At 34.8% G+C, this 27,615-nt stretch overlaps 1 protein-coding gene and 1 non-coding gene across 3 annotated transcripts in view; one reads left to right on the top strand and one right to left on the bottom strand.

The window, feature by feature from the left end:
- The window catches only part of WAPL (WAPL cohesin release factor), a 77,709-nt gene extending 52,191 nt beyond the window's left edge, over positions 1–25,518 (top strand). For both annotated transcript variants that reach the window (XM_005909982.3, XM_070364887.1), the window contains exons 5-19: positions 3,434–3,529; positions 4,579–4,731; positions 5,002–5,138; positions 5,850–5,961; positions 7,755–7,982; positions 10,926–11,037; positions 11,388–11,485; positions 12,161–12,237; positions 14,781–14,956; positions 15,272–15,387; positions 15,606–15,770; positions 18,124–18,331; positions 19,098–19,186; positions 22,580–22,675; positions 23,186–25,518. In XM_005909982.3, coding sequence (XP_005910044.2) covers positions 3,434–3,529; positions 4,579–4,731; positions 5,002–5,138; positions 5,850–5,961; positions 7,755–7,982; positions 10,926–11,037; positions 11,388–11,485; positions 12,161–12,237; positions 14,781–14,956; positions 15,272–15,387; positions 15,606–15,770; positions 18,124–18,331; positions 19,098–19,186; positions 22,580–22,675; positions 23,186–23,251 — 1,929 coding nt within the window. In that variant the 3' untranslated portion in view covers positions 23,252–25,518. The remainder of the gene's footprint in view (positions 1–3,433; positions 3,530–4,578; positions 4,732–5,001; positions 5,139–5,849; positions 5,962–7,754; positions 7,983–10,925; positions 11,038–11,387; positions 11,486–12,160; positions 12,238–14,780; positions 14,957–15,271; positions 15,388–15,605; positions 15,771–18,123; positions 18,332–19,097; positions 19,187–22,579; positions 22,676–23,185) is intronic.
- LOC138986151 (U6 spliceosomal RNA) lies at positions 17,500–17,603 on the bottom strand. The gene has a single exon (XR_011463051.1). It is a non-coding gene; the product is annotated as a U6 spliceosomal RNA (small nuclear RNA).
- Positions 25,519–27,615: the final 2,097 nt, after the last annotated feature.

The following is a 27,615-nucleotide window of genomic DNA, read 5'->3' as shown; positions in this document are numbered from 1 at the left end:
AAGACTGTTTGGCTATTCCGGGTCTTTAGAGAGTCCATGTAAGCTTTAAGTTTGGTCTGTTTCTATAGAAATTACCGCTAGGATTTTGACAGGCATTCCATTGAAGTTGTAGATCACTTTGAGTAGTGTGGCCATTTTAACTACTAAGTCGTCTAATCCATGAACAAAGGGTGTTTTTCCATTTCTTTGTGTCTTTTAATTTCAGCGTTTTGTAGTCCTCAGTGCACACAAATCTTTTGCCTCTTTGGTTAAATTTATTCCTGAGCATTGTATTCTTCTTGATGTTGTGAATGAAATTCCCTTCCATCTCCGCTTCTGATGTCCTCTGTTGGTGTGTATAGTGCAGCCTTGTATCATGTTGTTGTTCAGTCACCGAGTCGTGTCTGGCTCTGTGACTCCATGGACTGCAGCATGCCAGGCTCCTCTCTTTGTCCTCCACTATCTCCCAGAGTTTGCTCAAATACAACTTTATTGAATACATTTTTATTTGTTCTAATGGGTTTTTTTGTGTGTGAAATCTTTATGGTTTTCTATATACAAGATTATGTCATTTGTGAACAGAGAAAATGTTTTTTTTTAATTTGGATGCCTTTTATTTCTTTTTCTTGCCTAATGACTTTTGTTATATGTTCAGTATTGTGTTTAATCAGTGAGAGTGGACATCCTTACCTTATTACTGATCTCAGAGGAAAAGCTTTCATTTTTTTCACTGTTGAGTATGATGTTAGCTGTGGGCCTTTTAAAGTATGACCTCTGTTGAGATAATTTCCTTCAGTTTCTGTTGTTGAATGTTTTTCATTAAAGAGAGTTGGATTTTGTTTAGTGGTTTTTCTGCACCAATTGAGATTATTATGTGATATTTGTCCTTCACCATAAAGGTGGTGTATCACATTGATTGGTTTTCATGGTTGAACCAACCTTGCATCCCAGGAATAAATCCTATATATAGTTAGGATGTATGATCCTTTTAATGTGCTGTAGAATTTAATTTTCTAGTATTTTGTTGAGGATTTTTGCCTCTGTATTTATCAGGGATATTGTTGAATTTTGAGATGAATTAGAACAGTATATCCCAGTCTGCTTTTTATAATAGTATTTGTTAACAGAGTATGTTTATGTCAGTTATCCTTTTTATTGCAGTCCTCTGTTATGTGAGTAGATTGTGTGTGTGTGTGTGTGTGTGTGTACACTCCAATTTTCTGAACTCAGACTTGCACATCATCACATAATAGTTATTATAATTAGTACTATCAGTGATAATACTTGTATACTACATACTGTTTCAGGCACTCTAATATGTGTTTTACATACATTCATTTAATCCTCACAACAACCCTTTTGCAGTAGATACTGTTATGAATGCTGTTTTATAGATGAGAAAAATATTTAGTAACAAGTAGCAGTAGAACTTACTATTTACCTGGATTTTAACCCACACCATGTGGTTGCTGTCTCTCCTTTGTAACTGTTAGGTGTATTGCCACTTGCAGTTAACTAGAAGGGGGTCTGTTTAATATACATCTATATTTTGCTATTAATTAAAAAGATTTTATTGGAGTGTAGTTGACTTACAGCGTTGTGTTAGTTTCCGGTGTAGAGCAAAGTGAATCAGTTACACATATACATATACACACTCTGTTTTAGATTCTTTTCCCATGTAGGCCATTACAGAGTATCGAGTAGACTTCCTGGTGCTACACAGTGAGCTCTTACTTGTTTTATGTGTAGCGATGTGTATGTTTTATGTGTAGTAGTCCCAATCTCCAGGGTCTGTTTAATTTAGAGCATTGACTTCTGCTGTTTTGTTACTGGTGGAAGCGGATAACCTTTATATTATCCAAAATATTCTTACTTGAAATCAATGCTTTTTAAAAATAAGTGCTTCAGGTTTGAGGCACCTATTCTTTTAAAAAGTCTGTTATCTTCCTGGGCTTATGGCTGTGCTTTGGGTATTTGAGGTGAAATGAGGGATCTAACAACTAGCAGGCATGTAAATTATATAGACATTGAGAGAAAAATAGTAAGGAATAGAGGTTTAAAAATTTATGTTGAGTCTGCTCTGTGTGGTTGTGCCTCACAAGGCCTGATAAGTCATTGCATAAACTGCTTTAGTGTACTAACACTGCATTACTTTATGCTAATATATAAGAATCCTAATGTGTTTGTGTACACAGTACAAGTGAGACTTTCTGCTTGATGTAAGTTTCACAGTAGATTCCTCTTCACATTAAGATTTTCTAATAAAATTAGTATGTGAATTAGTTTAAACTCTGTCTTTTGAAAAATCAGTTCTTGAGCTTACACAGTTGTTTTTGTCACAGCATGGTTATTTTGAAGAAAATATTTATATAAAAAGATAACTTTGTATGATGCTCAATTCCAATAATGTTACTTCACTGAGGCTAGTAAGGGAAGATGGTTAATTTTTTATGTAGATTTTTGGCCAGCCTTGAAGTATGTTTCTTTTCTTGTACTCCTTTGTTTTTTATATGTAATACTGAAAATACAAAGATTATTAATTATACTCTTACAAACAAAAAATCTCTAATGAGATTATTTGAAGTTTAAAGGGCATAATTTAACATCATTTTGTAAATAATGGAGAAAATGTTATCAGTCTGTTTAATCAGTTTCCTTTTGAAAATGAAGATTTGTTCCTTTTAATACAGATTTAATTCTGTGGATTTGATTATGCAGGCTCATAGTTATTTATACTCAGTTTTTAAATTCAAAGTGTTAAAGCTGAAGGGTCTTTTTCGTAAAGTTTATTGCATATTGATTTGGCAGTAAACTAACTTGTAGTAGGGTGGGGTGATTTACATCTTTATCCTACCCAGTATGCATTTTTATACATTTTGCATGTATTTTAGTATGTAGTACTGAATTAGATTCCACTGTGTTATGTAATATTTGGTATACATACCATATTTACTTTTATATAAAACCTGAAAAAAAAAACCCTGAAAACTTTAATAATGACACTCATCTGGAAACACACCAGTTTCACCTAAATGAATAAGGACTTTTATCCCTTCTTGTAAGCTGGCTGATTTTCATTGTTGGAAGAATGTAGGGCATGAATCAGTAGTATGAGGAATAAAGAACAGGTTGAATTAACTGTATTGATTAGTAAGTTAATATGAGCCAAACAAGAGGTTTAAATTTCTTTTCTTGGTTGGTAATAGTTGCCCAGAACACTGATTGTTGATTTTGTGTCAAAATAGGACGGTGGCTCCATATCTGCCATTGGCGTGGTAGGAGCATAATGGTAATATAAATCAGAGATTGTGTATCTTGGCTTCCCAGTTGGTGCTAATGGTAAAGAATCCAATTTATATAAATTATTCTTTGTGATTTTTAGTTTTAAAATGTGACAGTCTTATAAGGATGCAGAGTAAGATGGAAATAGTTGATATTTTTCTCTTTCCTCTAGTCTCCTACAAAAGCCGTATATAATGCTAGACATTGGAATCATCCAGACTCGGAAGAACTACCTGCACCACCAGTAGTAAAACCTCAGAGTGTCACAGTAAGTGAACTGTACTCTTCAATTTCATGTTTGTATGAGGAATATTAAGCAGTTGCTATCTTCATTCATAATTTGAAAGTCTCTAGCTTTTCTGTTTAATAGTTTATTTTCAACTTCTTCACTAAAATTTAGTGATTTTAGTTTAATTTACTGGAAAAGTAAGGATTGTGGGCAGGACAACAGAAATTCTGGTGTTACTAGGTTATGAATGAAGGCCTTAAAAATACTGGACAATTTTTGATCCACATTTTATGGAATTTTTAAATGATGGAGAGCTATATCAGTATATCCTACACTGATCTTAAAGTGGCTTTGAGTGATTAATTTGTTTTTTAGAGCAGAACTTTTTTCTTGCATTATACTAATACCTTTCAATTCAAAACACATTTGAAAAAGATTTGTAGCAAATTATTTGCTCCAGAATAACTGGTAGGATCATGCATTAATACTTACAGACTAATAGTGACACCTCAGTCATATGGAGCTATCAAAGAATGAGTTCTTTATAGACAATAAAAAATAGGGATAGAGATCATCCTAAAATGTACAGTTCTCTGTCTTCTTGATATATTAAGCTCCTTTTAGTAGTATTAAACCATTATTGTGCATATTAGGTATTATTGTGCATGCTCTTATGGCTGATTTTTTTCTACCGTGAACTGTGGACTCCTATACTTTACAAGTTCTTTTGTCTATCTGTTGTCGTTTTCCTCTTCCTGTCTCTCCTGAGTTGTTTGTCAGTGCTATTTTTGTATGTCATTTTGGTTCTTTATTCCTTCTAATGATTCTGGACATGGATAACTAATTGTATGAAATGTTAGGTTGAAAAGACCAGAATAAGTTCCTGAGTGGTTCTTCTGTGAGTAAAACACATATAAGTCTTACCTGATAGTGCATGGAATTTTTGAAGTATCCCCAGAGGCCTCCCCCTACCTTTGAGGGCGAGAATTGGGGTTTTATTACTCTAAAGCTAAATTTACCAAGTAGATGAGATGTTACTATTTTTATATATTTATTTAGAACAACTAATTTAATACCTTTATTAATAGGTGAGGCTGTCTTCAAAGGAGCAAAATCAAAAAGATGATGGAGTTTTTAAGGCTCCTGCACCACCACCCAAAGTGATAAAAACTGTGACAATACCTACTCAGCCCTACCAAGATATAGTTACTGCACTGAAATGCAGAAAAGAAGACAAAGAAGTAAGCATCCATATACAGTTTTACTGCGTGTGGATAGAATTTTGTATGTAATTTAGCCTTTTAATGTCTTGAGCACATATCAGTAAACTGAAACTGAGTTTTGAACCACGAACTTACTTTGTCCTACTACTACCAATGTTTTTAAAAGACTTGTTGGTTGCCATCTAATAAACTTACTTTATACACTTTTAAATACAGCAGAGCAAGTTCATAGATTTAAATATGCTACTTCGTAGTTACAGAAGAGGTGGACTTATTTTTTCTTGGCAGTTGTATACTGTTGTTCAGCACGTGAAGCACTTCAATGATGTGGTGGAATTTGGTGAAAACCAAGAGTTCACTGATGACATTGAGTACTTGTTAAGTGGCTTAAAGAGCACACAGCCTCTAAACACACGTTGCCTTAGGTAAGATCTTATTTTTATATTTGAAAATTGTATGCATGCTCCTCATTAAAATTTTTTAGCTCAGTGGAGCCAAACATTTGCAATTTTTGTTATCATAGGTGTAGGTTATAGCCAGTGATGTTAAAATGTGATTGATTTCTTTTAAGGGACTTGATCCTACATGGACTAAAGAAAGTTGGATGGTACAGCATTTTAGCATAGCATAGGCTTCAGTTTCCAGATGTTTGAAAGTGTTATGCCAAAGAATCTTTTCTTTTTTAGCACCAGATTTTATATAAGCAAGTGATAAATGATTTAAGCATGTTTTGATTTGGATCATCTTTGGCATACTATAATGGTTTGAAAATCTTGGTTTGAGTGAATTATCCAGTCATTTGGAATATGTCCAATTATATATTTATACTTTTTATGGATCAGAAACATGGAAGATTCCTAAGATGTTTTTGCGTTTAATGGTAGCAGTAATACAAAGGATACACTGAAGACAGTCGTGTATTATGTGTTTTTTTAATATAGCGTACCTAATCACATACTGTGCATCAGTGAGTATTTAATAAATTTGGTTTGCCCATGTGATCTGCATGGGCAATGCTTTGACACACATAAACCCCCAACCCCCGAGCATTCCATTGTTTATTTAGGTATTATGCAAATTAAAACAAAACACACTAGCTATTTTCAGTCCCCTTCACCTAGTCTCTTTTCTTCCAGTGTTATTAGCTTGGCTACTAAATGTGCCATGCCCAGTTTTCGAATGCACCTGAGAGCACATGGAATGGTAGCAATGGTCTTTAAAACCTTGGATGATTCCCAGCATCATCAGGTATTTAAGTTTCTGGGGTTGAGAAGCATTATTTTAGAATTCTAGTTTATATTTACTAAATTTGTTTTTGTTGTTTAGTAGCTAAGCTGTGTCCCAACTCTTTGCAACCCCAAGGACTGTAGCCTGCCAGCCTTCTGTCCATAGGATTTCCCAGGCAAAAATACTGGATTGCCATTTCCTTCTCCAGGCGATCTTCCCCACGCAGGAATTGAACCTGTATCTCCTGCATTGGCTAGGCAGATTCTTCACCTCCACCAGTGAAGCCCCATATTTGCTAAATATTTAGAAAAACTTAATGCCAGGATTTTTTGCTTAATAAATCATTTCAGACTATTTGCTCAACATTTTTTCCTCCTTGTCAGTTTATACTGTTAACCATTGTCTGACATGACATACCTACCATACTGAATACTTAGTTCTGTAAGCATTGATTACCTTAAATCAGAAAGTACTTGGGGAAGAGGGGGGACAACTTTTACTACTTTGTGATATTAATAGCATGGATAAAAACTTTAGATATTAACATTTTAAATATTTTGCTTGGATGTTGAATCCCATTGTGAAGAGGAATCACATCTTCATCTTTATTATGACTTGACACTTTCTCTTAAAAAATAGAGCATATTTACATATAAAAGTTAGGTTTAACATTTTCAAAGTTAGAAAAAAATCATTACTAATCATAAGTGGTGGTAATTTGAAATGGCTTTATTATATTTTTATTCAGGAAAATTATATTCGAAGTCTAGATTAGGTAACAGAATCTAATACTGAGTCTTCTGAAACTGAAAGCAATACACTTAATAAGCCCAAATGAAGATAAGTCAGTTACCAAGTTGTAGCAGGTTCAAAACAATGAGGAAGAAGAGAAATAAGAATTAATGTGCTTTCTTACGAAGTTATGAGAGGACCAAAGCATTAATATATATTCTTAGCAGCAGTGGATCTCTAAAGCCTTATTTCCAAACATATTTTGCTCTGTAAGCAGTTAATTAGAAACCTAGTTTGAATTTTAGAGATTTAAAGTTTAAATTTTAGATAGTTAATTGTGTTTCTGTGCATTGAAATTCATGTAAGATCAAGTACACTTCAATTAGATATATAGAAAAAATGTTTAAGTACAGAATATCCCAAATGTTGGGAATATTCTAACATAGACCTCTTTGTTCTGTTAATGCTTATCTATATCACCTTCAGTACATGTAGAGTTTATAAGCTGAATGTGCTAACTACCTGATCTGAATGATTTTGAGAGCACATGATATTAATGATTTTTTAAAAAAACTACTTGGTTCAACCAGACCTGATAGGTTTATTTTAAAGAAATGAGTCTGATATGTTTCTTCGAGCATCCTGAGTTTATGTATTAACACAAACTCAGCTGTGTTTATTTTTTTTAAATACATTTACATTATTGATTTTAAATGGAAATTTGACTTCACTATATTATAAAGAGCAAAGAGTGAAGTATAAAGTAGGATTATATAGCTGAAAAAAAGGTCTTGTAAACTCTTCATTTAGCACAGAATGGCCAGAAAAAATATAATTCCACTTAAACACTTCTGAGACATTTGTATAGAGAAAGTCTGTAGAAAGGAAAATTTTAAGCTGTGGTACTTTATGTATTTATTGAAATCACATTTCCCTAGAATATTTTAAGAGGGAGATTTTCACTGAATAAACCATTTTCAAGGTTTCTAAATGTAAACAAATGTCAAAATAGTCTTTTGTTGCCTGAAATTGTCACTAATTGCTTACATTAACTTTTTTTCCCCTTTTTGGGTCTGTTGAAGAATCTGTCCCTTTGTACAGCTGCCCTCATGTACATTCTGAGTAGAGATCGTTTAAACATGGATCTTGATAGAGCTAGCCTAGATCTGATGATTCGACTCCTAGAACTGGAACAAGATGCTTCTTCAGCTAAGCTGCTGAATGAAAAAGACATGAACAAAATCAAAGAAAAAATTCGAAGGCTCTGTGAAACTGTACACAATAAGCACCTTGATCTAGAAAATATAACGGTGAGTTCCTTCCTTTGGTTGTAAAATGAAAATGTCAGTTTTTTTTAAATGTAGGAACTACATTTAGGCTACTAGGAACTTGAATTCTTAACACTATATGGGTTTTAGGAATAAAGATTTAAAGGATCTTAAGAAAGAGCCATATTCAGTGAGCATTCATTTATTTCAGAGTATCTCAGGATGTCTGATTAACTGCTGCAAGGGACCAAGACTCAAAAGGGGGATTCCTAGGCATGAACCCCTCCGTAGAGCAATGTCCCTCATACACAGGGTCATGGCCATGGCTATGCTTATGCTCAGTACAACTCCCCAAGTTTAAGATGATTATGTTGCTTTTGGTTGATTTTAGTTTTACTTTCCTCTGGCTTTTTTAAAAACTCGTAGAATCAAGAATATCCCCAAAGATTAGTAGGCCAGTGGAAGATAACTGGCCTTGTCATTTTGAAAAAATAAGATTATTTATTTATATATACTTGACTTTCAGACAGTTCCAACATTATATAATTATTGGTTTTTCTACTGTCCACTAAACTGAAGACTGCAATATTTGCTTTCAAAAATTACAGAATGCTTTGTGCTAGCCATATAATGACTTATGATTATTGCTCTTCTTAGTTAAGGTAGAGTAGGGAATAGATTCAGGTAGAGTGGGAGTTGAGGGGGAAAGCAAGTTAACATTAAAAGATAGGATACAAAATTGACATGTATTTAGTACTTTCACTTACTAAGATTAGAAAATAGCTATTATGCTCAAGTGTGGATAAACAATCATTCTACCTCACCAAACTATTTGTATCCTAATTTTAAAATACATTCATACTTTTAATGTTAACATTTTTAGAACATATACTGTTTTTTAATGCTATAAAGGAATGTTTGAGCCTATAATTTTTATTTGCTGCATAATTGAATAAATACAGCTTTTAAAAATTATTGTTACTATCATCATTATAATTTTCTCTCCCAACATTTAGATTCTTTCCAGGCATTTGCTCTTAAATAAAGATGATAAACTTGCGTGTTGAATTTTTTCCCATCATTTATTGAATTTACTAGGATGGGAAATACCAGTATAATAACTGTGCTGTGTTAAGTAGTTAACTCACATGATTAAAACGAGAACACACAGTTGCTAATATTAGGATGCGGTGTGCCCCCCGCCCCCCACCCTTCAGCTAATCTTGGGTATTGTGTTCGTTTTAAATTTTAACAATAGACATTGTTTTGTACAGTGACTGTCTCCTACACATTGTTTTATTCATTACTCAACCTGTTCCTTGACATATGTTGCTATTCCTGATGTACCATGGAAAGATATTTTTAAATATTAATTTTATAATATTAAAATATAATTCAAATAACAGAGCTCACAATTGCTGAATAGTATTCTGATTAGTGATTTGGTTGTGTTTTTAACTCTTTGACAACTATTCCAGTTTCAAATAAAATGTTTGAATTGTAGGCTATTTTAAAATAGTAGCATATTATATACTGAATATAGCCTAAAATACCAAACAGTCCTTTTTAATGCCTATAGAAACAAACAATAAAGTTGCTTTTTTGCATCAGATCTTACGAATGTTTGTTGTATTAATATCAAATTACTATGCCCTTTTCTTCTTAAGCAAAGAAAGCCTCATTAGTCTTCATTTTCACTGCTGTGACTCATGAGCTAACCCTGCCCAAACTGATCTTATTACATTACTCTTTCAAGGACTTAGAATGAGAATTGAGCAAAATTATATCTATTTTTGTGGTGTTGAATTCTAGATCTGTATTTGTCACCTTGGACATCAACCTTGTTCTTTTAAAGTACAGAATAAAATCTGTAAGGTATAAAATAAAATCTCTTCTAAATAAGTAATATTAAGATTTTTTGCTGATAAGATCTGTTTTTTTGCATTTCTAAATATCTGATTTATATTCAGTTCAAAATGGGCCCGCAAGACTTAGTGTAAACTTGCATCTTTCAAAGCAGTAAGCTTTGTGAAGATAACCAGGTCTTTTCAGCTTTGTTACATTAAAGCATTTCTTTGGTTATATTAAAGTTCCTTTATTGTCACAGGAACCAAGTTGCCCTTTTAAAAGAAATTGAATTAAAAAGTAAAATTAATAATTGAAGGCAAATGAAGGGATGGAAAAAAACCTAGCCTGGTTTATCAATATGGCTCTGAGTGTTCTTTGCTTCCTCCAGTAGTAGTCCTAAATCATTGTTTATATATAATTTTGTCATAGAGGCCAAAGTATCCAAGCTGCTAACTCTGTAGTATAAAGTTTGAAATTGGTGAATATGAAACCCTAAAAAAAAAAAAAACAAAGTAATTTTGTTCGGAATAGATAAGAAAATATATAGAACAGTAAGTAAAAGACAAGCTACTTTACATGAATATAAAGGGAAGAATATTTGACAGGGGACTTACACTAAAAGAATTACAGGTAACTGATAAATATGTGAAAATAAGCTCATTTGCTATAGTTAGAAAACATAAAGCAAAGCAGTAAGATACCAGTTTTTACCAACAGATAAAAATTTTGACACACCCACACCTTGTTTCTGGAGTATTTCTTCTTACAACCTTTGTGGTAAATTAATCCAGTGTATTGATCTACAGTTAAATATACCCTTTGATTCGCCCTTGAGCCTATATGACGGTACCAGTATACATTTTATCGAACTAGCAAGTGATAGACTAAATAATGGATTTTCTCTGAAAACAAGCCAATGGATAAAAACACTTCTTTAGCTTAAGACTGTTCTGATACCAGTTTTAAACTAGTTTTACTTTTTTTTTAGTTTTACTTTTAAAAAGCATTTACTATATTAAAAAAATACTGTGGGCTGGTAGCATGCAATTTCCTTTTTTAAAAAAGCAATCTCTAGAAGTATTGCCTCGGAATTACTACTTAGAGTCAATATTCATTAATGGTGCTTCTGATTTTCAGACTGGGCATTTAGCTATGGAGACTTTACTGTCCCTTACTTCTAAACGAGCAGGAGACTGGTTTAAAGAAGAACTACGGCTTTTGGGTGGTCTGGATCATATTGTAGATAAAGGTATGATATATTACACATACAACATTTTTTTATTTAAAACCTGAATATTCTGTTCATATATTTCAAAGAATAATTGCATCAGTTTGAAAAGATGTCTTCCTTTTAGTAGCATCTTCAAAATCTTTTAACTTTTAAAGAAAAGGCCATTAATAGTTTGATATTGGAAAGTTAATTATTATAAATTAGAGTCTCATACATTTCAGCATCTCACTGTATAAAACTTAGAATAAGTGTTCAGAGAGGTTCCAACACATTGATAGCATGTATACAGATGACTTTTAATGTTAGTAAAGGGGGTAAGTATTGAAGTGATGAGACATGTTTATCTATGTCCATTTCCTTTCTCCTAGTGAAAGAATGTGTGGATCATTTAAGTAAAGATGAGGATGAAGAGAAACTAGTAGCCTCATTATGGGGAGCAGAGAGATGTTTACGAGTTTTAGAAAGCGTAAGTATGGACAGCTATTTGAAGAAAATGATCTAATCTTAAATGTGCTCTGTGTGTGAGACTGTCATAATTTATATATCTCTAGAGTTTCACTTTTGTTAATCCAAATTCAGATTGTAATGCAGTCTGTCTGTTTTTTGACTTTTATGAATGACTTAGTTCAATGTAGATTAGAATTTATGCTGCCAGTGAATTTCAGGATGCATAGACTATGTTGACCAGATTGGATTAGCTGAGTACTTCATGAAACATCTATGGGAAAATAATCTAGTGTGAATGAAAAGTTCTTGGCACAGATGAAATTCACATTGTTCCTTTTTTCTTCTGGAGTGTCAAGTACATTAAATAAACATCTAATTTTTTAAAGTCTAAATGAATCTACTTAAGAACTTTAAAATATTAGTTTATTAAGTCAGTGACAGCACTTTTCTGACATTTAAAATGCTTGGTAGTTTATTACAATGAATGTATAGTACAGAATATATTAATGGTGAGGAAGCAGTTATAACAGTCGTGTTTTGATTTTGTAATAAAGCAGTAGCTCTGTTATTTTAAATTTAGAACATGTGGGTTGTTACTCCCTTTAGACGACAAGGACTAATTCTTCCTCATCTTTATGTCTTTTAGAGTGCTTTGTGTTGTGTGTGAACAAAATTTCAAAATTTTCCCTTTTAGGTAACAGTGCATAATCCAGAGAATCAAAGCTACTTGATTGCCTATAAAGATTCACAACTCATTGTTTCGTCAGCTAAGTAAGTTTTTCTGAAATGTCATGCTGTTTATTTAAAGCATTTGGATTGACTCTAAAGGAAGTGCCATTGTCAGCTTTCTCCATAAAGTACTTCTGTCTGTCAAGTTTTGTGAACAAAAAGCAGTGCAATAAGGTACAAAAGTTAGGAGTACAGATTCTGAAGCCAGAATGACTTGAGTTTGGATCTTGAGAACATCAGCCCTATAATAGCTCTGAACTTACAGGTTCTTAGAGAAGGGGGGTAATAATTGTGTCTACCTACCCAAGGTTGTTGCAGTAAAAGAATTAGTATATATGTTAATATATTTTAAGTTATATATGATACATATTTTAAATAATACTTTAATTCTAAAAAGATTTTAAAATATCATTTGTATATTGTATATAATATAGATTATGTACTATATATAAGGAGTTAATATACATACGTAAAGCCTAAAACAATGCTTGGCATATAGTAGTAAGCATTAGTCCTTATTTTTATTGTAAATGAATTTTACTAGCTGCTTTCTGCTGTTTGTTTATATCTGTTTTCCCAGATCTATATGTAGCTTCCTTCATTTCACACTCTGCCAGCTTTCTTGACACTGGGCTAATGATATCACCTCAGTGTGTATAAAGTTTCCAAGTATGTCTCCAGTCTTGGTACTAGCTTATTAACAGCAGCTTCTTACTAATAAGTCTGTTTAGTTGTTGCTATCTCTGCCCTGGTACTCTGGCCTCTAGCCTGTCTAATGTTACACCACAGTGGGTTAACCTTCCTCAGATTTTTGTTATGTAAAAATAATCCCAAACTCCCAAATCTGTGTGATTTCTTATCTTTGGATGTATGTCTAAAGTCCTTAGTATCAAAGGCCCACTACAGCCCGACTCAAGTTTATCTGTTTTTTAACTTCTTGTTTTGGAGAATTTCAAACAGAGATAAGAGTAGACAATAATATGATAAGCCCCATTGTACATGCAGCTTGAATGTGATCATCAAACATTGGCCAGTCATGTTACCATGTATATATAACCTTATCCATTCCACCCTCTATGTTATTTTGGAGCAGATTACAGATTTCATATAGTTTCATCCATAAATACTTGAGTATATAATCTGTAAAAGAAGACTCTTTTAAAAATATAACCATAATAGCATTTTCATCTCTTAAAAATTAGTAATTGCTTAATATTATAAGTCCAGTCAGTATTCAGTTTTCCCATAATCCCAAATTTCTAATAGTCTCTAGTTCCCAGTATTCTTATTTTTAGTCCGTAGGTTTTCCCTCCATCCTGTATTTGTGAATTCTGTGTCATACTTAATATCCTTAAGGTATGTGTTCTAGTTGTTCTGTTACTGTTTTACTGTCTCACCAAAGAGTATTTGTGCAAGTTAAATTTGTATCTTATTTTTAAGATGTCTCCTATATACTTAATGACTCCTGACACATGCCTTCTAAAACAACGTTAGGAACCTTTGTAGTTAGGAACTTGTGTCAGTAGACATTAGAATTGGATGTTTGTAGAAGACCACTCCTCAGACTTTCTGAAGCTTTCAGTAGAACGCAGATAAATGCAAGGATAGTATATTGAATAATTAAACAATTACTGTCTCTTCTCACCTCCCAACAGATTTATTTCAGTGCTACTTAGGCAGTTAACAGTAACAGCATGGTAATCTTGGCGAACATCCCCAAACATCTGAACACATTGTTTTAAGTTAGACATGAATACCTTCCTAATTAGAGAGTGTTTTTTAAGAAGCAGCTAGAGGGGAATTAGACATAGTAGTTTTAAGGGTTTTGCATGGTATATAATACATGAAGAATCAACTCACAGTTCGTGGATTTCATCATTATCTCGTAGATATTAAGTTAATGGACTCAGTGATTTAAACAGAGTCTCAGAAATACTAGAACCACTTAAAGATTACATTTCCTTGTTACTTTGGGTAGTATCTTGTGAATCCTTAGATGTAGCTGATACCCTTGCATGACTGCCAGGAGACAAACATGTCAGTTAAATGACCTCATGTTTTTAAAAATGTTCTAATGTTTATGAAGTATTTAGTATCTGTTTATACAAGGTTATTATGCAATATTAATATAAGTAATATTCTCTGCCTGCTGAGAGTTTACATTCTAAAGGACAAACATCTAAATGAAATTCAGAAGTGTTCAGTGTTGGCTTTTAATGGGTTTTACCTTGGGTGAGGTGGGGTAGTAGGTTTGTTATGTTGGAGAGATTGTGAAAATTGGGGACAGCTGTTGGTAGTATAAACTTTTGCATCGTTTATAATTTTCACTTTGCTTAGAAAAATTTATATTATCATTTTCCCAAAATAAAATTTAGCACCTAGTTTGATATCAGACATGTTTGATACATGATTAAAGAGTTCACATAACATCTGGAGTAGAAAAAGATTAATTTGGCAGCCTTTATGACAGATTTAAAGCATTAAGGAAAAAAAATAAATAAATAAAGCATTAAGGTCCAAGTCAGTAGTTCTTAATATAACTATTTTTGTTGAGCATAATAGTCTGTATTTTGTCTTCTCTTAAGGGCATTACAACATTGTGAAGAGCTGATTAAGCAGTATAACCGTGCTGAGAACAGTATATGCTTACCTGACAGTAAGCCTCTGCCTCAGCAGAATGTAACTAACCACGTGGGCAAAGCAGTGGAGGACTGCATGAGGGCCATCATTGGGGTGCTGCTCAACTTAACTAATGATAATGGTAAGTCATATTTCCTGCATATCTTCTCATTGATAGATTATACAATATTACATGTAAAAATAAGTTAATTCCCTTGTTTCTTCTCTCAATGTAATGGTTTTTAAATTGCTGTCATGTAACTCACTTATTCATGTATAGATTTAACTGCTTTTAAGAGCTGTTATTTTTAGAACCTGCTTTGTGGCTTAGAAATATTACAGTCAACAATATATTTTAATAAAGAAATAACTATTTTTTAAGCTATATGTTTTTAACCTTTAATATCTGTGTTAATAGTTTGCCATAATTTCATCCTTTCCCCATTCCCCACTTCAGAATGGGGCAGCACCAAAACAGGAGAGCAGGATGGCTTGATTGGCACAGCCATGAATTGTGTGCTTCAGGTTCCAAAGTACCTACCTCAGGAGCAGAGATTTGATATTCGAGTGCTGGTGAGTTTGAGGGACTTGTTTCATAAATGCGTACTTGATCTAGTAAGATGATGCAAACAACATCTTTGTTTGCGAAGATCATCATTTTATATACTGGTTTTTAACCATGTAGATGGTAGAGCACTGGCTAGCTTTCTGGCTGCCTGTGAGAGACGTATATTGTGTTCATTTGCTTTTAATCCTCACCTGTGGTAACATGCATGTTTTCATTTTTGTAGGGTTTAGGTCTACTGATAAATCTAGTGGAATATAGTGCTCGAAATCGGCACTGTCTTGTCAACATGGAAACATCATGTTCTTTTGATTCTTCCTTCTGTAGTGGAGAAGGAGATGATAGTTTAAGGATAGCTGGACAAGTTCATGCAGTTCAGGCTTTAGTGCAGGTAAGCAACAACTTAAAACCATAACCCTTTGTTTGTTGCATCTGTCCAAATTCTTGATCACTTGCATCTTCTCTCTCCCTTCAGCCTCCTCTCTCTGTCTCTGATATTTTTACCAGTTGAGTGAGAGGTTAGAATGTGTACCATTACTTCATTTACTCTGCTGTTTTCAGCTATGACAGTCACTCATTAGATACTGTTAGCAAAAAGCAGAAATAAGGCCCATTTGTTTATGAATCAAAGATAGATTATTAACAACAAATTAGGAATTAACTTCTAGCCCATCTGGCTCAAGTCTTCGAGCATTTACTGGTCTGATCTGTGCCCAGGACTGTGTGCATTTGAATACTGGGACATACTTTTCAAAGTATGTATGTCTTTGGAGTAATTTCCTAACTTAGAAATTGTTAGAATATGTACTAATATGTTAAAACTGATGTCCCCAACTCACCCCACCCCAAACACTCCCTTTCCTCTCATTTATACTTCCTCCCACAACTATATGTGAGGTTTTGGGGTTTTTTTTTGACAATGCTGGCATTACAGTTTTTATCTTTTCGCAAGCTACTTTTGTCATTTCCTTAAGTGACAGTAATAATGAACCATCCTTTTCATTTTTTTCTGAGGTCTTTGCTAACCTTTAATCCTTTTGGTCTTTTTGAAACTAGAAGTGCTTGAACTGTGTTTTCAGGAAATAATCTGCAACTAGATGCCTGTCATTCTCTTTTCAAACATTTTGATCTCAAGACTTCTTTATACTCTTAACAGTTATGGGGACTCCAAAGAGCTTTGTTTACGTGTGTTTTATCTGTTGGTATTTACTAAATTAGAAGTCAAAACTGAAAAAACTATAAAATATAGGCACACATTCTATTAGCCATTGAAACAGTAGCATAATTACATAGCGTGTAGATTCAGGAAAACTCCACCATACAGTCATGAAAGAATGAAAGAAGTCAGTTGACCTTTTAATATTCTTATGAATGCAGTTTTGACGTCACGTACTCCCTGAAAGGATCTTGGGTTCCTCTTGAACCTAATTTTAAGAAATACTGCTTTATATACAAGTTACATTTTACTTTCTTAAGGGTATTAAAGGTTACATACCATTCTTCTGTATATTTCAGCAAGTTTTTGAGATCTACTTGGCATTTAGTTTTCTGGTAGCTGTCATCAGTAATTTAGGGTTTCTCCAGATCATATTAGCAAATATATGAAATGCTTTCTGTACATTCAACATTGTGCCAGCACAGGGAAATAAGTGAAGGCAAGAGTTTTTTTAGTATGTTCCCTTTTTAGACTTTTTTGGTGTATACTTCCATTGACAATTGTACTTGCATTTTTTTTTTTATTGAAGTGTAGTTGATTTACAGTGTTAATTTCTGCTGCACAGCAAAGTGACTCAGTTACATATGCATTCTTTTTCATATTCTTTTCCCTTATGGCTTATCCCATCAGTCAATATAGTTCCCTGTGCTATGGAGTAGGACCTTGTGTCCATCCATTCTGATGTAGTAGTTGACATCTGTTAACCCCAAACTCCTAGTCCTCCCCTCTCCCGTCCCCCTCCCTGTGGGCAGCTAGTCTGTTGTATCCGCGAGTCTGTTTATGCTTTGTAGGTAGGTTCATCTGTGTCATGTTTTAGATTTCACATATAAATGACATCTTATGGTGTTTGTCTTTCTCTTTGTGACTGACTTCATTTAGTGCGATAATCTCTGGTTGTAAAAAAAAAAATACGGAACACTTCATGAATTTGGTTTCATCTTTGCGCAGGGACCATGCTAATATTCTCTATTATATGTGTTGCTGAAGCAAGCACTATACTTTTATTGTTAATATAGCAGTTGAGATTTAGTTCTCAGTCTTTCTCTGAGAACTTGTTTTCTACTTTCTTTGGTTTTTCTTTCTTTAAATTTCTTTTAAAGAAGCCATTTTTTCCCCCCAATATTATGAAACTTTATTCAGTGTCCTCTCTTCCTTCCAGTTAATTTATCCAGGCTGCTTGGATTTAAAGAATTTTTAACTGTTTTAACTTTTAATTTGTATTTTTTTGCTTGAACTTCCTGCCTGTTATTATCCAAATTAAAGGAAAGTGTTGAGATTTTCATTCTTAAAAATAGAATGCATACATCATTGGTAGATAATTTACTTAATTGAATCCCAGCAGCATTTATAGTTTTATTTTTGTCTTTCAGTTGGATGTAGAGCTAGGGCTTTTATGATACTTAGCCTTTTTACCAGACAGTATGCTTCTTAGGGGTAGTGATGTTTAAAAGCAAATAGAGCCTTATATTTGGGTACATTGATGTTGGTAGGTGATCCCTTTTTAATGATCTTCAAAAATGTTTATCAGCTGTTCCTTGAGCGAGAGCGAGCAGCACAGTTGGCAGAAAGTAAAACAGATGAACTGATCAAAGATGCTCCCACCACTCAGCATGACAAGAGTGGGGAGTGGCAGGAGACGAGTGGGGAGATACAGTGGGTGTCAACTGAGAAGGCTGATGGTGCAGAAGAGAAAAATAAGAAGGAGGAGGACGATGAAGAACTTGACCTCAATAAAGGTATATTTAATTTGACTGGTTTATTTTTTAAAAGATGTGTTTTTTTTCCCCCTGTGAAACTTTTTTTTAATTCATGTTGTCATAATCTTGCTATTTTATGGCCTCTCTAGTTCAGTGCACACAAGCTTTGCTCTTTCATAGCAGTTCTACTCCTAGCAGTGAGAATGGTATATGTGCATTGTTGGAAAGATCTGCTTTTCCTCCCTGGGCCTTTCTTTACTCATCTGTAAAGAGAAGCAGCCAAATAATATGATACCTAAGGGTTTTTACAGTTTTGATATTTTGCCCACATTTTAAATTGGGTTGTCTTTTGTTGTTATTGAGTAAGAATTTTTAGAGCCTCGATTCTTAACAAGTACCTGGTTTGGAGATAAATTCTATGAGTTGTCTTCTTGATGGTGAAGCTTTAAATTTGATAAAGCCTAACTTACGTATTTTTTATATTGTCTTTTGTGGTCCTAGTGTTGTATCTAAGAAACCATGTCCTAACCCAAGGTCACAAATATTTAGTCCTGTGTTTTCTTCTAAGGGTTTTATGGTTTTAGCTTTTATATTAAGGTCCCTCTACCATTTGTGAATTGTCTTTTTTTTTTTAATTTGGTTAATTTGTGTGGGTATTACATCTTCCTAGCACCATTATCAGTGTTTAGCAGTTTTGAAGGAAAGATGGCACAGTTGCTGGTTCCCTAGGTGCCTTTGTTTGTTGTGGTTTTTGGTTTCTATATATGCACATGCACACTATTAGTCTTCTGTTTAATACTTCCAGCCCTTCAGCATGCTGGCAAGCACATGGAGGATTGCATTGTGGCCTCATACACAGCACTGCTTCTTGGGTGTCTCTGCCAGGAGAGTCCAGTAAGTAAGAGTTCTGTGTTTGTTGTTTTATGTTATCGTAAAAGAATTTCATTGCAGCCACTTCACATCGTTACTTAATTATCTTGTTACTTTATTTTTCCTTCCTGTTAAAAACTTTTAAATATTTGGTGAACTTTAGAAAGGTACATTTCAAAGTAAGAGTATATTGGTTTTGATGAGAAAGTTTCAGATTGATAGATAGAGGAATCAATTCACATGTCTTTGGTTGAAGCAAAAGAGCATCATGTAAGACCTGTGCTCAGCTGGCTTAAGGTGGAAAAGTTTAGCCTCAGTGATATCAAGGACTTGTAATTTCTACTTTTAAACTCTGCTGTCCTCTGTGTGTTGTCTCTTGCTAGCTTTCTTCATGGACCTGTGCTGACTATGTGTCTCACCTAGTTAAATAATGCCCAGCAGAAGAATGTGGCCTCTTTGTTTCTCTTTGTTAAAAGAGCAATGGTTTCTTTTTCTTTTCCCTAGGACTTTTCCACACCCAATGCAAAAAGTAGACTTCCTTTACCTTGGCCAACATTGGCTCACATGCTTTTGTTTGATCTACTCATTGGCCGGGAAAATGGAATTACTGTGTGAGATTTAGATCATGATTTAACTATGAAAAATCATGGCTATCCCTGGTGGCTCAGAGGGTAAAGCGTCTGCCTGCAATGCAGGAGACCGGGGTTCGATCCCTGGGTTGGGAAGATCCCCTGGAGAAGGAAATGGCAACCCACTCCAGTATCCTTGCCTGGAGAATCCCATGGACAGAGGAGCCTGGTGGGCTACAGTCCATGGGGTCGCAAAGAGTCGGACACGACTGAGCAACTTCACCTTCACCTGAGATACTATGGGTGAAGCCTTTAATATGAGGTGGGTTTTTTTCCCTTACAAACAAGGGTGTATGGGTTGCAAGAAAGAATGGAGATCTGTTGTATAGTGGGATGGCTAGTTTCTCTTTTCTTAAGACTAGAGGGCTAGAAGAAAAGAACATAATCATGATATGAAGGGCTTCTACCAACCCACCCACATTTCCTCATTTTTGCCATCGAGTTTTCTGCCTTGTCCTTTTTGTTCTTCCTGTGTACCTTATTTGTCTTAAGTCCAGTGTGTTTTTCTGGATCTTTCTTGTTCATTTATTCCATATTGTAGAAAGGCTCTGAGCTAAGTGCACACTGGCCCACTTCGTTGTTGGCCCTTACTGGCACAGCTGCTTTCAGGATCAAGACCAGAGTTCTTACCATGGTGCTACAGGCCCTGCAAATTTTATTTCCTTTCCTGGACTCTCTTCAAGCTCAGCCCTTGTCCTTATTTCCTTAAAATTCAGAGATTTTAAGGGCAAATGGGAAAGCACATACCAAGCAAAAAGGAGGAGGAAAGCACACCCCCCCCAACCCCAAATAAAGAGTGGGTATGCTTGCTATTTAAATATTTTTACATATTTTGCATACACCCTGGTTTCAGTTATGTTCTTAAATAATGAATCTTAAAATTGAGTTTTTTTCAGATGTGAATTATTTCTCGTGTCTAAAGAGAGGTTAGGTTGTAGACAATATTGTTAATTCATAGAGCCCAGGATGTCTTTCTTACCTTAGGGATCATTATGATTAACCCTAAAAAGCTAGCTGATTCCACAAAATCTAAAAGTAATTGGTTTGCCCAGTGTTTAAGTGGAGCAAAGACAAGAAAGCAGGTGGTTATATGCAGTAAGGGCTATTTTAAGGTAAAGTGCAGCATGCTTAGGAAGCCCAGGAGACTCTGGTGTTATTTTCCATTACCCAGTATATATCTGGTGCATTTTAATGGTCAGTCTTCTCTGTGGTCTTTCTGTTCTTGCTGCTTTCGACTCTCCATTCCTGAAATCCTGCATACCACCACCATAGCTAACTTCCTTAAGAGCACATCTGATCATGTTAACTCTCTTCAGTCTCACTCTCGCCAGTCTTTCTTGACTATCATTTAGGAAATGATAGCTTTGTTTACTGCTATAAGACTCCAAACTTAAATGCTTCTCCAGTATTTTATTTTATTGAAGTATAGTTGATCCAGTATTAAAATCTGTCATACCCCTTGGTTATGTTTGTAAATTTCTGATATAGGCCATGCCGTTTCACACCTTTTCTTACCTCCTGTACACTACCATTTATTGCACACTGTTTTAAAATAAACGCTCTGACTCTCCTTCCCATGCCTTGGCTACTTATTGTGTTGTACTCAGTAATTTGTTGATAGAAAAGGATTTGATTTGGGTTGTTGAGAAGCTTTCACTTGAAACCTAGGATCTAATTATTTATTCTGAATGAGAGGAGTACACTTTTCTATTGAGCCATCTTCACAGTCAACATCCTATTCTTCCCACCACTGTGCGGTCATGTCCCTTTCCTTGCGGTTGGTTAAAAATGTTTTTAAATCCAGCATTCCTTCACCTCTGCAGTTAGTTACCATAGCTGTTGCCCTTGCGATATATTCTTCAATATATTCTCAGTGTATTTTTAAAATACAAGTATTAAAGATTGTAAAATATCTCAGGATTTTAGCTGCAGGGTTTTACTGAGTAGCTGTAAAAGTGGGAGAGAGGGGATTGGTTGCAAATTTCCTAAGAGGGTAATATGTACTCTTCCACGTCTTCATCAACAAATATGAAATCAAAAGCATCCCTCTTCCCATCTTTTTTTTTCTTCTTGTATGTGCTTTTTATTATAGGTGAGCCTCCTAAGAAGAGCTTTTTCCTTTTATTCTTTATGAATCTTTAAAGCATTTTAAATACATAATGAAATAAAACATTTTAAGCAGGCCATGTATTTTTCTTACAATAAACTGCTTTATATACAGTTTGGCTGCTTCTTGCTAATAGGGGAGGGAAACATCCTAATCTTCTGTCCTAACATTGCCTACATTTTTTTTTCCATAGATGATACTAGATTTCCTTTGGAAAGATACAGTTAATTCCTAGCCTACTTGAAGAATTTTCCTTGATCTTTTTCTTCATATTCCTAATCAGCTTTTTGCATACATTCTCAGTCTGCATTTCCTTGCTCTTCTTATCCCTGCCTGTCCTGGCCCCCCCCCCCCCCAACTCCCACCCCCAACAGTGCATTGTTATTTCAGGTATTTTTCTGTGCATTTACAAAGGTAAATATGCACATAAATGTTTCTTTGTAGTCTTTGGCAGCTTTATCTTTTTCCTTTCTTTCTGAGGATGGGATAGGGTGGGGTAGGGAATGGACTCACAGGCTTACAAAAGTTAGAGTGTGGAAAAGGAAATTGCATATTAACCAAGGAGTTTAAGGACCTTGTAGAAGTTTGAAATAGGATGTGTGCCAAAACCAACTACACAGAACAAGGTTCACACTCATGTTCCTGCCACCTGACCAGTGTTCCTTTGATTTGTTTCCTTAGATCAATGTGACCACTGTGCGGGAGTATCTGCCAGAAGGGGACTTTTCAATAATGACAGAGATGCTCAAAAAATTCCTGAGCTTCATGAATCTTACCGTAAGTAACTTCTATTGCAGCTTCTGTGGTTTTACATATGATACATTAATGACAGTAGAAATACAGGACTTCTCTGGCAGTCCAGTGGTTAAGACGGCACCTTCATTGTAGGGTGTGCAAGTTCAATCCCTGGTCAGGGAACTAAGATCCCACATGATTTGCAACCAAAAAACCAAAACCTAAACAATACTGTAATTAAAAAAAAAAAAATCAATACTTTTTAAGAAATGATGGTAGAAATACAAGTATTATGGCCATCATGAATAGAAGCAAAAAAATGATTTTCTTTTAATAATTGTGGTTTCTTTAAGGTAACTGAATTATTAGGGCCAAATATACTGATAGTGTATTATGAAAGCCATAGTTTGCTCTCACCTTGTTTTGATTCATAATGTTTGGTTTACTAAAGCTAAATAGTTTAAGCTCTGATTCAGTGCTTTGGAAAATTAACTGTGGCTTCCTCTCCACTCCCACCCCACTCGCCCCCACCTCCACCCCTCCCCTTTGCAGTGTGCTGTTGGAACCACGGGCCAGAAGTCCATCTCTAGAGTGATTGAGTACTTGGAACACTGCTAGCTGCTTGACCTTTGCTTCAGGTGCTCGGTAATGCTGGAGCTATACTTAGACAAAGAAAAGTCACGGAAGAAGTCCTTGAAGATAAACCAAGAACATTCATCAGTATCATTCATATTTGGATTTTTAAGGCCACCTGATTTCTTCTTCGTCATGCATTCTGCATTTGCTAAATGACAGTTACTACATCAATCTGCAACTATCAAAAATGAGGGAAAAGGTTCAGGCTGTTAACAGTTCCACGCAGTATTTAAACACACTTTGGCAGAATTGATACTCTCCCTTGTTCTCTTGCTTTATTCTGGGCAAGTTTAAGGGGAAAACTTGTGCTGCTGTTAGTGCAACTGCTGTGTATGTTGAGCCACTGTTGTCATGCCAGCCAGGTGCAAAGGCAGCTTAGCTACTGAGGTATTGAATGTTCTGAGGACATTCTAGACAACAGCTTAGTTCCTTTTTCAGGCTCATTTGCTTTTGCTTTTTTGTTGAATGATTCCAATCGTAAATAAAGCTTTTAATAATTTTGTGAATTTTTTTTGTTGTTGTTCCCTGAACTACTGTCTATATTTAAAATTAGATGGAATCCAAAGACACAAGGGATTAGTATATTTTTTTATTCTTGATTTGGTTTGGGTTGTTGAAGTATTTTTCACCTTTGAGACCATGACCATACTCATTATCATACCATAGTAAGTCATAGCTATAGATGCAAGAAAACAAATAACAGTTTGAGGGAATATAAGATGATGTGCCCTGTTAAAGGATGAAGCAACATAGACAAACCCAGGGTAGTTTACCCTTAAAGTTAGGGGAGACTCTTGAAACATGATTAAGTTTTGAGGGAGAACTCTCTAGATATATTTTCTAATGTTCAATACAGTAAATATAAGGAAGCTAAAACACCAATGTGGAATTCACATTCCCAGATACCATGTATATTCTTCTATAGGAGTGACAGGATCAAATGCATAAACGCAAAGCCTTAAATTGTTGGTTTAGAGAAGACCCTTTTCTTCATCCAGATTCTTAGTTCATAGAACAGTGTGTGGTTTGGAGCACACAGTAACATATTTTATATATTTAATTTTACAACATTGCAAATTTTTATTGTATTAATTATTGTTCAGACCACTGGTTATACATTTTTTCTTTTACTGATTGGGCCTGAATACAGGCTTTCCAGAGATTTTCATTTAATACTTTAAAATACCTTTCAGGTAGTTATATCATGTTTCTTCATTGGATTTGTAAAACTTGAAGCCATAAAAATATTAGTTTGGTGTGTATTGGGGAAAATAGCTAAAAGTCTAATTTTTACCCACTTAGACTTGGTTATTTCCTTGTATAAAGTGACAAATCGGGGCTCTTGGATCAGTGCCAGCTGTAATGTTTTTAATGCAGTGGCTGCCTTTTATTGTCTTCCTATTTTTGATAATGCAGATTGTTGGGAAATCTATAAGGAAGTAACTGATTTCAGTCAAATTGTTTTCTTCTTCCTCCTCCCCCCGAGCCCCCCACCCGTCACCTTTTAAGAGCATAGTATGCCAGTGTAACTTGAGAAAAGATTGAGGTTGTATTTGCCCTGAGTATACAAGCTAGCTTAGCAAACTATTTTAAATGCTTATTGGTAAATGATATCCATAAAATTGAATTAGTTAAATTATTTTAAAATACATTGATATTTATTAATCATTGGATTTAGGAAAAGGAGGAGATTTTTAGTAAAACTGACTTGTGGCTGAATGGTAAGGGATATTATAAGACATTTGGATAAGAACAATCAGGGCGAACTACATTTTTCTGTTACACTGGTAATCATTTGAGAATTGATTTACCTCAGTGTTTAACAGTTTTTTGTTTTGTTTTGTTTTTTAAATAATAACTAATTGTCAAGCACTGATAGAGATGCAGATTTTGGTGGGGAGTGGTGGGGGAGAAATCACCTCACCAAACGCAGTGCATTTGTGTGTTTTTAACCCTCAGAGAACTCTGCATTTTAGGGTACTTGAGGCTGACTTGCAAATTAACTAAAGTTTTAAAGTAACCTTTTTTTCCATTGTAAATATTTCTGTAAATACTACCAATTGGAAACTAGAAGGTAGAGTACTTTTCTGAATCCAATCCTATTTTTATTTTATACAGTATTTCTCAGCTGTGATCTTTGGAGCAAAAGCCAACGGCAGGAAAAAAATAGTTTGTACCAGTTTCATGAAGTATGTCTTTGGGTTTTTGTAAATAATTTTAACTCAAATAAAATTGCTACTTTCAATACACATGTTGTCTTTAACATAAATCTATTGAACTTTTTTGGAGGAGGAAGACTCGCAAACGATACAGCTGACTAATGGGAAACACAGTGTGTCACTCCAGTGAATTTCACACTTTGAAAATGCACATAAAAATTTAGCCAGTTTTTGTTAAACACTATGTATATCCCTGTGTTTTTAATAATACTCATCTAAATGTAGTGTCAGCTTGGCAGCTCACGAACGGGGGATGGTGGTTTTCTGGTTGAGTACTTGTGCCCTTGTTATGTTTATTAAGCTGCTTTAGTCCTTCTGCACCTCTGAATATGACCTTTGCATTTGAGTTCTGAGAACTGCTTCTTAGTTTTTCAGTTTCTTCAGTTGTCAGCCTTTGAGTTTCCTGTATTTATTCAAGTGGGTTCCTCAACCTCTACTGAATGCTTTTAACTATAAACCTGGATGAAACGATCTGTCCTGGGAGCTTCTGTCTGCTTTTCCCTCTCATACACATAGAGGCAAGTATATAACCGTGTTTTAAGAGTGCAGGCTAAGGAGATAAATCTTAAATCACATGCATAAATTTTGAATATTACTGCTGATGTTTATGGACTTTGAGCAAATTCCTGAACTTTTTTTCTGTTTATTCAACAAGAAATAGGGGATACTACTGGGTTGGCCAAAAAGTTTGTTCCGGTTTTTATGGGTTTTTTGCCAACCCAGTACTTAACCTCAGTGCCATGAAGATCAAGATGGTACACGTAGAGTATTCGCAGTGTTTCAGACAGGGCTTGGTAAATTGTAGCTTTTATCAAACAATTTTCACTCCATCAGGAAATTAAAATACAAAGAACAGAGGAAAATAGTGTGATAATTTTAAACACTGGAGATAATACCTTGTCATATCACTGAGGGCATTGGGTTTGAATTACCTTAACAGCAAATCTCTAATTAATATCTTGGTAGTAACTAATAATGCAGGGGGAAAACAAGTGATCATTAAAAAGTTGCAAACAAGTTTTTATATACTAGAAAGGACTAGAAGAGGTTTGCACAGTTCACTGTCGGTTAATGATCTCATACAGGATGCATAGATAAGTAATTTGATATAGAAAGTCTTTAAACTGAAGAAAAAATTGAATACAGTTGAATGTTTTGATCAAACCTCTGTTTTCTTTGCTTATATGTCTGCAGTTTGAATACTCCAAAGGTCATGCACTGGCTTAAGGAACAAAAATGGAAAACCATACCTGTATATCACCTAGATTAAAGGGACCTTTTTGCTATCCAGAGTTGTATAACAGAGGGTATGGTAAATAGAACGTCAACTACAAATTGGCACTTGCCATGTGTCTCTACAAGGACTAAGTCATGTGCTGTTGGAGCTGCTGATTTTCAACACCCACTAAAAGTTGAGGGTGCACAGAAATGAGGTGCTCTATGCTAGTGTGAGGGGTATGGGGGGCACTGGCAGAACAGGTCTTCAGATACTTCAGGAGCTGATTTTATTAGCCCAGTAGTATCTCCTCATATGGAGAAAAGCACTAAAATCCTTCACAGTGGTAACTGTTCATCTTGACTAGCAGAAAGCTTCATGAGACTAGCAGAAACCTGGGAAAATGTGTGCCTGACTGCATGTACTCATCCTTCACCAAAATCACATATATACGGTCCTTTCCCCACTCAACCTCTGGAGCAGTTTTTCAGAGCTATCTGAGGTGCTGCCTAAGTCCACAATACCTTACTCGCTTACAATAGCAAACATTTTTAAGGAGACAAAATGACCTAAAGTTCACATGGCACTGCAAAGGACCTAAAGGAGCAAGAATCCTGAAGAAGGGTGTACACGAGGGACAAGAGGAGCCTAGCCAGTTACAGTCCATGGGGTCACAGAGGCAGTGAGCGACTTTGACATACACTTCTGAACTTGAGGTTTTGCTACAAAACTAAAAACCATGTGATACTAGCATTAGGGCAAATAGATGAGTACAACAGAGTCTAGAAACAGATGCACATACAATACATCACCAAATTATTTTTGGCAGAGGCACCAAAGCGATTTTTAATGTGGAAGTACTTTTTAACAAATCGTTCTGAAACAATTAGATAACCATTTTTAAAAAACCT

Source organism: Bos mutus, chromosome 28 (assembly GCF_027580195.1).
Source record: "Bos mutus isolate GX-2022 chromosome 28, NWIPB_WYAK_1.1, whole genome shotgun sequence".
Taxonomy (NCBI): Eukaryota; Metazoa; Chordata; class Mammalia; order Artiodactyla; family Bovidae; genus Bos; species Bos mutus.
The sequence above is the reverse complement of the archived record's forward strand: the minus strand, read 5'-3'. Positions and strand labels throughout refer to the sequence as shown.